This window comes from Equus przewalskii, chromosome 5, assembly GCF_037783145.1.
Source record: "Equus przewalskii isolate Varuska chromosome 5, EquPr2, whole genome shotgun sequence".
Lineage (NCBI taxonomy): Eukaryota > Metazoa > Chordata > Mammalia > Perissodactyla > Equidae > Equus > Equus przewalskii.
This window is the reverse complement of record NC_091835.1, coordinates 22592233-22604584: the sequence shown is the minus strand read 5'-3', so window position 1 is coordinate 22604584 and position 12352 is coordinate 22592233. Positions and strand designations below refer to the sequence as shown.

The following is a 12352-nucleotide window of genomic DNA, read 5'->3' as shown; positions in this document are numbered from 1 at the left end:
ATATAATTATGGGCCCACTGCGTTACTGCTATTGGGTAATTTCTACTTCATATTTGCGCCATCATGAAGACTGATGAAAGGACAGACTGGAGGCGCTATAGTGGGTCTCAGATGCCCAAAGATATAATTCTTATTAACGAGAAATATCAGATACACACATGGATGAGTGGAAGTATTGTTTTTAAAAAGCCTAATTTTTCCCCCAATTGTAGAAGCACTTCAAAAGTCGATTTATTTGCATATATTCAAATGTACTTTGAAATAGATCTTGTTAAAGTTCACCGCGTATGTGACGATTCACAGAAATACTGTTGATCTTGTGTGCATGCTCATGGAATAGCTGGTCTGCTTTGTCCCCAGGACCATTGAGTCTCTGTATAAGGAACTGGTCGAAGAAGGGTTGCTGATCCAGGCCCTGAAAGTCAACCTCTCTGATTACATTGGTAAAGTACACAAAGAACCATTCATGTGTGCGTCACATATGTCACCCCTTGGGTTTTGAAGTCCCAACAGCTGGAAATATGCTTCATTTGGGTTTGGTCCAAACCAAAGCCTGGCCCATAGGGGCTTGTAGTAAATGTGTGTTGGGTTGAATTGATTTGAATTCATTCTGTGCTGCAAACTAATGGGTCCAACTCTCTCCCCTAATGGGGTAGAATCAAGTCTTCGAACCAACTAGCAAGTTCCTTGGGGCGTTCTTTCTGGCATAAGCTTAACTGAGGAAGTGAAGACTTGTACATGCTTTCATATTTAAACAAAATGCCCTAGGGGGAAGCACCTGGTCCTTCGGCAACACACAGTCCTCACAGGTGCAATTCCTTCCAGAAGGGGCCATCACAGAAGTAGTTGGGAGGATGGAGGTGGGGACATTTGCAATCACCATCTTCAACTAATGTTTTTCTCTTAATTTTTGAAAAACAACATGATGACCTGAAAACACACTTAGAGCTTAAAATTCCTGATACCACCCTAATGTGGGTATCACTTTCACTTTCCCGCATCTACAGGGAGCAAGGACATTCTCCTACATTACCACAAAAGGGTAATCACCCTCAGAAAATCTAACATGAATATCATACTATTACCTAATATCTCATTAATCGGTTTCCCCAATAGTCCTAATAATGTCCTTTATAGCTTTGTCTTTCTCAGCCCAAAATCCAATCAAGGATTGTGGATATGATGGTCAAATTTTTTAGTCTCCTTTCATTCCTCTGATCTAGAACAATTCCCAGCCTTTTTCAGTCTTTCACAACATTGACATTTTTAAAGAGTCTGAGCTGTTTTATGATTGTCCTTCAACTGAACTGGTTTGATGGTTTCCTCATAACTTGATTCAGGTTAAACGTTTTTGACGGGAAAGCTACATAGGTGATATTTGTCCTTCTCAGCGTTTCACACTGGGGACACACGATGCCACTTAATCCCATCGCTCGTGATGTTAAGTTTAATCACTGGTGAAGGAGCTTCTCCATTGTAAAGCTTCACTTTCCCCTTTGTAATTAATGAATAGTCTGTGGGGGATACAGGACCTGGAGATTCTGTTCCCAAGTGTCTTAAAGGCTTTAATATCCACTGATGGTTTTTGCTGCATGGATTATGGCTACGGTGGCTGTAAGTGGGAATGTTCTCCCATCCCTTCTGTATTTATTAGGTACCATTCTTCTAGGAAGAGATTTCCCTCCCACCCTCCTTTTAAAATTGTCATGGAGTCAGGATTCTCCCCTTTTTGTATTGTGTTATCATCCATTTCCATCTTATTCATCCTGTTTACATTGACCCAGTTTTGGCCTTTGGGAGCAAGAAGGCTGACATTACCCTTGATCAAAAAATAATTACTTTAATCCCTTTAAAACAAAACCACATTTCCTTCTTGAGGGCTTGGAGGAGCCTTGATATTTCCTATTAATATAAATATATATTGGAATATATATGGAGTTTCTGTTTACCTTATGTGTTTCTTGTTCAAGTACTTTAGGGTTTTCTTCTGGATCCCCTTGATTATGTTCTGTTAACTCTGTTAATATGAAAAAATGACGTTTTTAACAGAATGCTGTCTCTTTACTTGTGGTTGGCGTCTGTGAGTGCTCTACTCTTTGTCTCCATTCTCCTTTCATAACGTGTTTTGCTCATCGCTGAATTCCTACTGTTTAGCACAGTGCCTGGCACATGGTAGAGTCTCAGAAACATTGATGGACATGTTTCTCATCTTCTTATTAATTTCTTATCCTTCTTGGACTTTTTCAATGATCTCTCTGTCCATTTCCAGGCAGCATCTTTAAGATGCCTGAGGTCAAAGGGAATTGAGTCAGCCACTTAAGAGTGGCCGCCAATGAAAATGACCCAGTCTAACAAAACTAGTCAAATTGCCACAAGGGCTGGCTCCCTTTGGTCTTTTCCAAGTTTTCCTTATTTTTTCCCAGTTAAGGTCCTTAGCTTGAAAGATGGCAGTGGATCTCCCCAAACCCCCACGTAAAAATAGACACATCAACTAGATAGCAAAAACCAAACGCATGGACAACATTTTCACCAAAACAGAATGACAGGGCTTCCCCTCAAACCCCAAAGTGCAAGCCACTGGGGACACAGAACAAAAGAACTGCAAAATAACCAGCAAACACTCCCTGGACAGTACGGAAGGCCGAGGGGGAGCAGCAGCTGAAACTGGGAGGGGTTTGCCCCTCGTCAGTAGCAGATGGATGCAAAGGGATGAAATGAGGAAATACGAAGGGGCGAGAACAGGCTCATCTCTGCACCCTCTTGAAAGTGACCTTCCACGCTCCTTTCCAAGACTGGGCCTCCCACTGGGAAGGAACTCTTGGGAGTAGGATCGCAACTAAATAGAGCAGGGACAACAGAGATGAAAGAGAGCGGAGGTCCAGAAAACATTGGGAAAGGGGACCAGAGCCGGGACATCTAAGAAAGCAAACTTTACCATATATGAAACAACAGAAGTCGGGGCTCTCTGAAATTTAAAAAGCCCCCTCGAGCCAAAGTTTCTTCTAAAAGTATGGGACTATTAACTCTCGTAAATTTAAGCAATGGAAAAGTTCAACATCAAAAGCCATGCAAAGTTTCCATAAAAAAGAAAGAATAAAGAACAAATTAACATCACAAAAAGATATGCCCGTAAAGCAGACCAACTCTTTCAAACCAAGCTAATACATATTAAGGAAATTATAGATCTGTAAGCATCTTCCGGAAGAATCTACTAAGAATGAGCTATAGACAACCAAAAATGACTAGAGACCTTAACGCAAGGACTGGTGGTAAGCATTCAATATATACCTACTCATAAAGCTAAGACTAACTGAGGGCTGCACGGGAGCATGGAATAGGTAATGGCTCCATGCTCGGACAATGTAGATATAGTTCAACCACCAAAAATAAGGAGAGAAGAATTAGCACAAACACAAAGTATCACCATTTTCAGTTATCCTAAGTGGTATTGATAGTGTTGGGTTTGTTATTATGAGGTTATGTGTGTGTGCATGGAGTGTAGTAAATATGAAAAAAAAATGTGAGATAAAGCAAATGGGAAATTATGGGCTACTCTATCATCCCCCTTGTCCTTGGAGATGAATATTCTCCTGTGTGCGAGAATGGAGATAAAGATGTAATAGGAAAGGAGTTAAGTAAAAACTTAGAATCCTGAATTTGAACTGGAAATTCCAGTTTCAACTCGTGAGGTATTTTGTCACACACACACGCACATGCACTGGTGGTGTGCTGATCCCGGCTCCCGAGAGCTGCTTGTTAACTTTCTTAGGAATTTTGTAAGGTGGTTGTGGTGCACACCACGGCGTATGTTTCCTAACTCTGTCCATTGAAAATTCCTACAAATAATGACCAACCCAATAGCCATGAGCATTCCTAGCTCCAAGATCATGATGTTAAAATATGATTTCCCACTCAAAGAAATCAGTTTCTTGGAGAAATGCCTGGTTTGAGACAGGGACAGGAAATGTCAACCGCTGCCTGGAATGAACATCCCATCATATCAGATAGCAAGGAAGCTTTCAAAGATGGCTAGATTGATGGCAAAAAAGACTCAGGAGCCAAAAAGACGAAACTCCCTCTGGCCAGAGATGGAATATTTTGAGCTCTGGTAAGGCTGAGAAATGCAATGGATTGAAATCCACAAAATATGTTTTTATTCACAAGTTCATAATGATAGAAAAACACTAGCTGGTCATCTTTGGAAGATGACAAGAAATGGGTTCATCGTCTTGAAAACCAGTAAGTAAAAAGAGTCAAGAATTTGTCCTGCCTTGCCTATGGGAACTATACCAGGTAACCACAGCATAGATGAGGGACATATTTCTTTTTTAAATGAGTTCTAATAAGTGAAAATTAAAAAAATAGAATTAGGACATCGCCACGTTGCTGCCTCCAGTGGATCTGGGCAAAGGTCATCCAAGGCTGCTAATGTCACAAAAGAGTCAAAACTAGATATTATGTGCCTTCCAATGTGAAAATTCAGTACGTCCTATAGTCTTGTCAAAGGGCAGGCCTCTGGATCCAGCTGCCAATTTGCAGGATATGCAGAGAAACATGGTGGGCCCCTCCACAGGAATGCAGGCAACCAAATCCAGGCTGTAGGAGATGCTAGAGGTCAAACACCTGGGTTCTTCCGTAGATAGATTGTACTGGAAAAGAGAGAGAGAGAGGGAACCTGAAGGTTAAAATAGACTCAGAAGGCAGACTATAGTTTCTAAGCCTGCTCCCTCAGTGATAGCTCAATGAAGAAATACAAGGCAGAGATTGCCATAAATGTGGGACTCTTGTGACTGAGGGCAGAAGGGAGAGAGCTGTGACTGAGACCAGGTATGGGTGGGGGGGGCGGGGAGTTGTTTCTAGGGTGGCTTAAAATGTGATTTCATAACCTGGCCAGTGGTTACAAGTGTGTCCATCTTACAGTAATTCACTAAGCTACACATTTATCTCGTGGTTTTCTGTATCAATGTTTTATTTTACGGTGAAAGGGGATTTTTAAAAAGATCCTTAGCTTGGGTTCTCAAATAGGTGGTCAGTATGCCCTCATTCAGCTTCTGGTGTTGGCTGCTTGTGTGTCCCGCCAGGGTCTTCAGACTGAACTCTGCCTTGGGGTCCTGGGTGGAAGGGACGCCCACACACACACACACACACCTGTGTGATCACAGCACTGCAGCATCGTTTTCCTCGCTATTTCTCCCAAGGATGCTGTTGTCTGTCCTGTGCCAGAGGCCGTCTGAACCTGCATTGTATTCATAGCTGCAGTGTTCTCCTTAATCACTCTAAGGATGGTAAGCAGTTCTTTCCTAACTGTAACAATTTATCATACAGATTATATGAAAGTCTTACGTGCTCAGGTAAAGCCTTATCCAACTATTTTTTTGACCCTCGACTTGTCTCCTGGCACATATGTTTCCACATCCTTCCTTAATCTGGGTTCGTTCATCTTGGCCGAACTGAGCTACATCAAGGCCCTTTGACAACCCCATCCTTGACTCCCCGCCCTCGGATTTGGCACTGAAGACCCGTCTTTCTCTGGAAGGGAGCTTCGATGTCTGGGCAGTCATTTGATTATTGACTGCTGGCCCCCCTAACCCATTTCTGATTCTGGAACAGACCACCCCAAGCCTGCAGGTCCCCTTCTCCAGCCTGGAGTGTAGACTTCCCGAATGAGGGAGGTCTTCTCTAATCCAGGGAGTCCAGGGAAGCTGTAAAGCTCCCCGCCTGCCTCTGGAAAAGCCTCTGTTCTTAACCATCACGTCGGCGGGGCCTCATCTTGTCTTAGAAGAGAATTAACAAGAGAGGGATCCAGGCAGCCCCCTCCCCCTCAGGTTCCCTGATTTTAATATTATTTGCTTAGTTTCTCCTTAATGCTTTTACGTACAGCCCAGCTGCTCTCTGCACCACCCTCTCGACTTGTCCGTGGGCCACAGCTCCTAAAGCTGACAGCTCGGAGCACTATTGTCCTGCACCCAGACAATGAGGGGAGGGTGGGTGTTGGCTGCGCTTCCCCAGCTCCTCATGCAGGTGGGGACGGAGCACCAAGCCTCAGACACAGAACGCAGCCACTTGGTTTGGACCTTTTCCACTGGGCCAGGGATTCTGTATTCAGATCCAGGCCCACTCAACACCCCAGGGACACAAATTTGTTTTGGGCGGTTATGATTCGTAACTCCACTCTCCTTTAAACACCACTCAAACCCAGCAGTCGTTAGAATCACGCAGGTTAGGGCTGAAAGAGGCTGGGGAGAGCAGGAAACCGAAGCTCTGAGACACCGAGCTTGTGACGTCGGATTCCCCCACGCCCAGCCCTCACCCCTGCGCTACCCACCCCTATTCCTTGCTCTGCTCCTGCACCCCCGCCCCCCAGCTCCCAGCGCTGGCCCTCTGCCCAAAAGCAAGCTCCTGCCGTAGCCTCAACGGCGCGAGGAATAGCACATTTCCTTATTCTTTAAGTCGTCTTCATTTGGCTTCACAACTCCTAAACTGCCGAGGTTGCTCAGGTATAATCCTCCTTACGAGCCCCACCCCTGCCCCCAGGAATCACTCAGATCCTCAGTTCCCATGCAGTGCCACGGTGCTGGGGAGATATTCTGGGCACTGGTGCCCGTGAAGACCCCACAGTGCCCCGGCCTGCAGGGGCCACTCATGTCCGCCCCGGATTCTCCCTCAGTAAGGAGCACTCTCCTCTACGCCCTCATCCTCCTGCCGCCAGGGCACAGACCCGATGCCCGCAGCTCAAGGACCCACCCCCCCAGCTCTCTCTCCCCAGGCTGGGAGAAGGTCTCTTCCCTCCCACCTTCTGAAGGATGCTGGTCCTTTACTTAATCTTTCTATGCCTCAGTTTCCACAATTGTTAGATAGTAGCAACTACTGCCTCATTAAATTGCTGTGAATATTTCGTTAGTTAGGCGCTGAGGCCCTCCAGGCCATGCTTGGCACAGAGCTCGCTATGGTCCCTGCGTTGCTGGCGGCGGTGTTCTCTCCCAGTCTTCGGCACAATTGGGGTTTGCCGATGACAGACAGTTCCTCTGTGCACCACCCTCCCTGTCCGCTTCACAGAAGCACAAAGCACCAAGAGGCCCAGCCACTGCATAAGGAGAAAATACAAGGAGAACAAACAAAAATTAACATTCCCCTAAATTATCGCACCCAGCCGTGGTTCGGTAACTCTGCATTTGGTGGGAACACTGACCCCTGGTTAGTGTTTCCCACATTCTCTTTGGCATTCAGAGCATGCCCTAAGGACAAGAAGATGCAACAGGTTCCCAGAGGTCCCCTCTTGGAGGATATGACTATGTATTTACATATGAAAAAACGACCAAAGCTTCAGAAGATGTGAATGTCCCACCACTTGCATAATCTTGGCGGAGCTGTCATAAGAAAAAGTCAGCCTGGTATAGTCTCTGTTGACCTCATCTGGAAGCTGGGTCGCCTGCATCCAACTTAAAGTTAATAAACAAGTCCAGACACCCGGACTTTAACCATCATAGTCCATCGCCGTCTTCGTCATTGGAAGACGATGCTAAGTCATTCCAGTGCAGAGGAGGGCCAAGGACGTCCTGGCTATGGGGGGAGGCGCAAAGACCGCCCAGCATCGTCTGTCTTCTTAGGGCCTCGTGTATTCTCTCACATGTTTTCTTTGAGTAATTTATTTAAGAAGCTAGTATTTTTTTTTTTGCAAATCGCTCTGTTCTTCATTTTCTTTTCAATGCTGGGTGGGATAAAAGAGAAATATTAAAGGATGATTCCACCTTTATTTCTCAAATATTTTTTATTTCTCATTATTTTTTAACTGTGCTTCTATGCCCCTTTTCTCTTCAATTATTTTACTAATTCTGTATTAGTTTGCTAGGGCCACTGTGATAAGTATCGCAAACCAAGGGGCTTAAAGAGCAGAAATTTGTGCTCTCACAGTCCTGGAGGGCAGAAGTCCAAGATCAAGGTGTTGCAAGGCTGGTTCCTTCTGCCGGCACTAAGGGAGAAGCTGTTGGTTGGTTGCAGCCTTGGGGCCTCTTCCAGTCCCCACCTCTGTCCTGCTCCCCGAACCTGGGTGCCCAGCTGCCCTCGGGCTCCCGTGGCCCAAACTGACCTCGTCATTTCATCCCTCGTCCTGTCCCCTGGTGGTTTGCTGGCAATCTTCAGCGTTCCTTGTCTTCTCCTGCATCACCCGATCTCTGCCTTCATCTTCGAGTGGCCTTCTCCCTGTGTGCATGTCTGTGTCCAGATTTCCCCCTTTTACACAGGACACTTGTCGCTGGATTAGGGCCCACCCTAGTTGCCTCCTCTTAACTAATTACATCTGCAGTGACCCTGTTTCCAGATAAGGTCCCGTTCTGAGATGCTGGGGATTAGGGCTTTATAAGGGGACAGAATCCAACCCATAACAGAGTCCCTGTTTCTTTTCTTTCCATTGTTCTGGTTTCTTTGTCATTTCTCATGCCCTCTACCTCAAATACCTTTTCATCCTCCCTTTCCTTCTTCCCTCCCTTGTGGAAGAGAGGGTGTCCGTGCAGAGAATCTGGAAGTTTCTGAGTTTGGAATGCAGAAACGGAAAGCGTTGATGGCTTCCACGCTGGGCAATAGCAAAACACAGTGATATGCCTTCAGAATAACTCTCATCACTGGGCAGTCAGCCCAGGTTCATCGTGTCCTCCGTTCTGTGGGAGCCAACACCCACTAATTCAGCTTAGTCTAATTGGTCTAAATAAAATCTGTTAGGTTCTAGAAAATATGGTGCATCTGGATATTAATATAGATTTACTTAAGCAGGAAAATTGCAATCACTTTCATTTCACCTCTAACGTCATATTTACAGCAATTGCACGCTGGATTTAATGGTGACTTCAGGATCTCTTCCTACTCTAGTGAAGGCGAAATTAACCGCTTGTCTATTTATTACCTGCTCATTAAAAAGCGTGAGGAGCCGAAGCTGGAAGGGGAGATTTCATTATCTCTCGTTCTCCCCACCAAAACCCATTGTCCTTGCCAAGGACTTTATTTTCTGTGTGGAGTCTTTGAAAGGCTGCCCTTCACAACAAAACAGTGATCCTTATCTGGTTTTCAACTCCAGTTTTCTTAGCATTTGAAGATGCTTTAAAGCTTCTGATATTTTCAGTATTTCATACACACACAAATGTATTTTTCAGTATTTTCCTATACACGTAAATGTGTTTGTCACGCATTTGAAACATCTAAAGCTCTGTAAGATTCATCCTTGTTATAGAAAGGAAAAGTCAGAAGAAATGATCGAGACACTGTGATCCATTCTTTGAATATTTTCCTTTCAGATTCAGGTACATCAAGAGAGACTCGTACGAGTGTGTAAAGGTCCATCCTCATGACAAATGGCGACAGCCAAACTAATTTTCTTGGTGACCTTATCTAAATTAGTTAGAAAATAACACTTCAGATTTATGACTGGTTGCAATTAAGCCCTTTGATGCTTTCTAATTAAACCTGTAAAGATTTATTTCTGTATTATTCCTTGGGTAATCCTTTAAAAATGATAAAAATGTAAATGAATATTACCCTCCAAAGGAGCTGTTTCTGTTTATCCTAAATTAGACTCATATCTTTCCTTTCAAATGATTATATTTCAGGTTCCCATTTTACACTGCTCCAGTACAAATTTCACGCCCCGATCTTAAATAATTTATTTTTAAACTTTGCACAAATGTTAGACGTAATCTCTTGGAATAGAAATAAAACAAAACCTGCTCTATTGTAGTCTTCTTTGCATGTCCCTCATTTTAGAACTTGGTTCCACTTCACGTAGCCAATATTCAAAGGTTATTTTAAAAAAATATTAGAAGGTTAGTATCATCGTCAAAATAAAGCATTTTACTATAGCCATGTAGCAATATTCAAAATTTCTTCAAGGCTTTATCTGAGCAAAAATGTGTTCTTCATAGTGACTCTCCATAATAAGATTATATTTGCTCAGAAATGTTCAATTTGTGTTCTGTGTTAATTATGCAAGTGCTGAAATTACGCAGCTCTGACCAGCATGGTTTCCCATTCATGTGTCCTCTGCTTCTTCTCTCCCCAGGTGAGTACAGCTACCTGGGGACTACTCTTCGCCAGGTGTCTATAGAGCCCATGCCTTCCCTCTTGGATGTCAGACAGCTCATCGCCCTGTACGGGGTCTTGCCACTAGGTAAAGACTCCTCGCGCCCTGTTGTGCCTTTTCCAGAAGCAGGGGTGTGCTGCTTGCTGGCTTTGACGGTGTCTTCCTGGCTGGTGTCAAAGTGCGTTGTGGCTTAACTCTTCCTCTTGAGAATTCTGTGGGAGGCTAGTTCCATTGCGACGGTGCATCCCGGAGCCCACAGAAAGGCCCTACCCAGGAGCATGTCTGTACCATTGTTGAAGGCCTGCTTAACATTCTGGGCCGAAGGTCCTGTCGGCCGTCCTCTGGAGAGATCGCAGCCAAAGCAAGCACCTGCAACTACAATTAAGCAACTAGGCAAAGGGCTAAAGCTAGGCCTGCCTGTTACACACAGGCTTCTGTTACTCGGTCCCTTACAGAACTGGCCCTTCGGGAGTCAGTGACAGTGTGCTTCATGGACCTAACGGATCAAGGCTCTGCCAGTTTTCACTGAAGTCCAGTCTAAGTGCTAAATGAGATTCCATCGTGATTGTTCAGACAGACGGCCCGAGGCTCTGCAGTGCACCAGAGGTGCCAGGAGGGTGGGCTCTCCGTAACGGACATGTCTGCTGCCCTCATTCACGTTTATTTTTTATGACTACATGTATGGCCTGACTCACCTGGGGCAGAGGCAGGAACTCCAGCCAGGCTGTGCTCTGGTGACAATTTTGAAATAGAAATCACATTTTGTTTCTTTAATTTGCTTTAAAATGAGATGGAAATAGTTTGGACACGTAATATTGTTCCACTTTACTTAACTAAGAATGTAAACCTATTGGCAAGAAATAGTTCATTCCTCTTTTAACTTAATGCCAGAAGTAGAAAATGGAATTTGGGGCCAACATAAATAATATATATGTATATATAATAAATATATAATACTTTTGGGGTCAACAAATAAATACTTTTATATTATTATTTATAATATATGTTATATTATAGATATAATTTTATATTATTTATAAAACATAATGTCTATAAATATTTATGGTGTTCCTGTAAATAAAATAAGTAGATTAGCTCTCAACCTTTATCACAGCTGTAAGGTGGTAGAACAGAGAGCACGAAGAGCTGACTGGTTTTTTTTTTGTGTTTTTTTTTTTAAGATTTTTATTTATTTTTTCCTTTTTCTCCCCAAAGCCCCCCGGTACATAGTTGTATATTCTTCGTTGTGGGTCCTTCTAGTTGTGGCATGTGGGACGCTGCCTCAGCGTGGTCTGATGAGCAGTGCCATGTCCGCGCCCAGGATTCGAACTAACGAAACACTGGGCCGCCTGCAGCGGAGCGCGCGATCTTAACCACTCGGCCACGGGGCCAGCCCCATGAGCTGACTGGTTTTTAACAGAATTCCTCACAAATGAGAATGTGGGATGTTTCATCCTCGGCTGGCGGGTTCCAGGTGACGGATGTCGTGTCCAAGCTGGCTAGAAAGCATCAGAAGAAGGTTGTTCTGGAAGCATCCTGTTCAGACCCTCCTTTCGTCAGTGAGGACCCTGAAGTCCCTATGGGCTACCGACCTCTCCAGGACCACAGGCAGCGGGCACTTGTTCTCATGACCGGTCTGTGTGTATGTAATGCACAACCAGATCAGGATGACAGAGAAGTGCATTCGCTGATCAGCCTTCGAGTGCTTCGCTGAAATTTCATACATGCAAAGTAGGATCCTGTTACAAAAAGGAGTGTGCTTGTTGGCCCCAGTCGCTCAGGTCACTCTTGCCAGGACGAACCAATGGGGTCGCTCGGCACAGGGCACTGAGGACCCACTGCAAGGCCACTCTCCAGCCCTGGCCAAGCCTCACAAGCTCCTGCTGGCCTCCAGGCTTTCAGGAGCCTCAGCCTGGGCTCCTAGGACCAGATTAAAGCTTTGAAAGCCCCCTGGGCAGATAAGGGAATGCCCAGGAAGCACCTGGGCAGCATTCCCCCTCTGTCCAGGAAATATTACTGTCCCCCCAGAGCGTGGAGGGAGAGAAGGAAGGGGCAAGGGTGCTCACGGAGCAGAAACAGCTGCTCAGGAGTTTTAATACGTTGTCTCACTTCCCAGCAGAACCCATCCAGGTGGACATTGGACCTGCTTTTACAGATGAGTAAGCGTTTTAGAGTCCAGGGTTAGGACACAGGACACTGGCCTCCCTGTGAATCTTTAACCCTGCCAACGTTGAGAAGGGTGAATGCACAAAAGCCTGCAGATTTCCTCTGTCTCTTAGTCAGTCT

The 12352-nt window shown here is 44.9% G+C and overlaps 1 protein-coding gene across 4 annotated transcripts in view; it reads left to right on the top strand.

Annotated features, from left to right (window-relative positions):
• The window catches only part of IQCA1 (IQ motif containing with AAA domain 1), a 155622-nt gene that overhangs the window by 103538 nt on the left and 39732 nt on the right, over positions 1-12352 (top strand). For all 4 annotated transcript variants that reach the window (XM_070618671.1, XM_070618669.1, XM_070618672.1 and 1 more), the window contains 2 exons: positions 361-443; positions 10046-10153. In XM_070618671.1, the coding sequence (XP_070474772.1) occupies positions 361-443; positions 10046-10153 (191 nt within the window). The remainder of the gene's footprint in view (positions 1-360; positions 444-10045; positions 10154-12352) is intronic.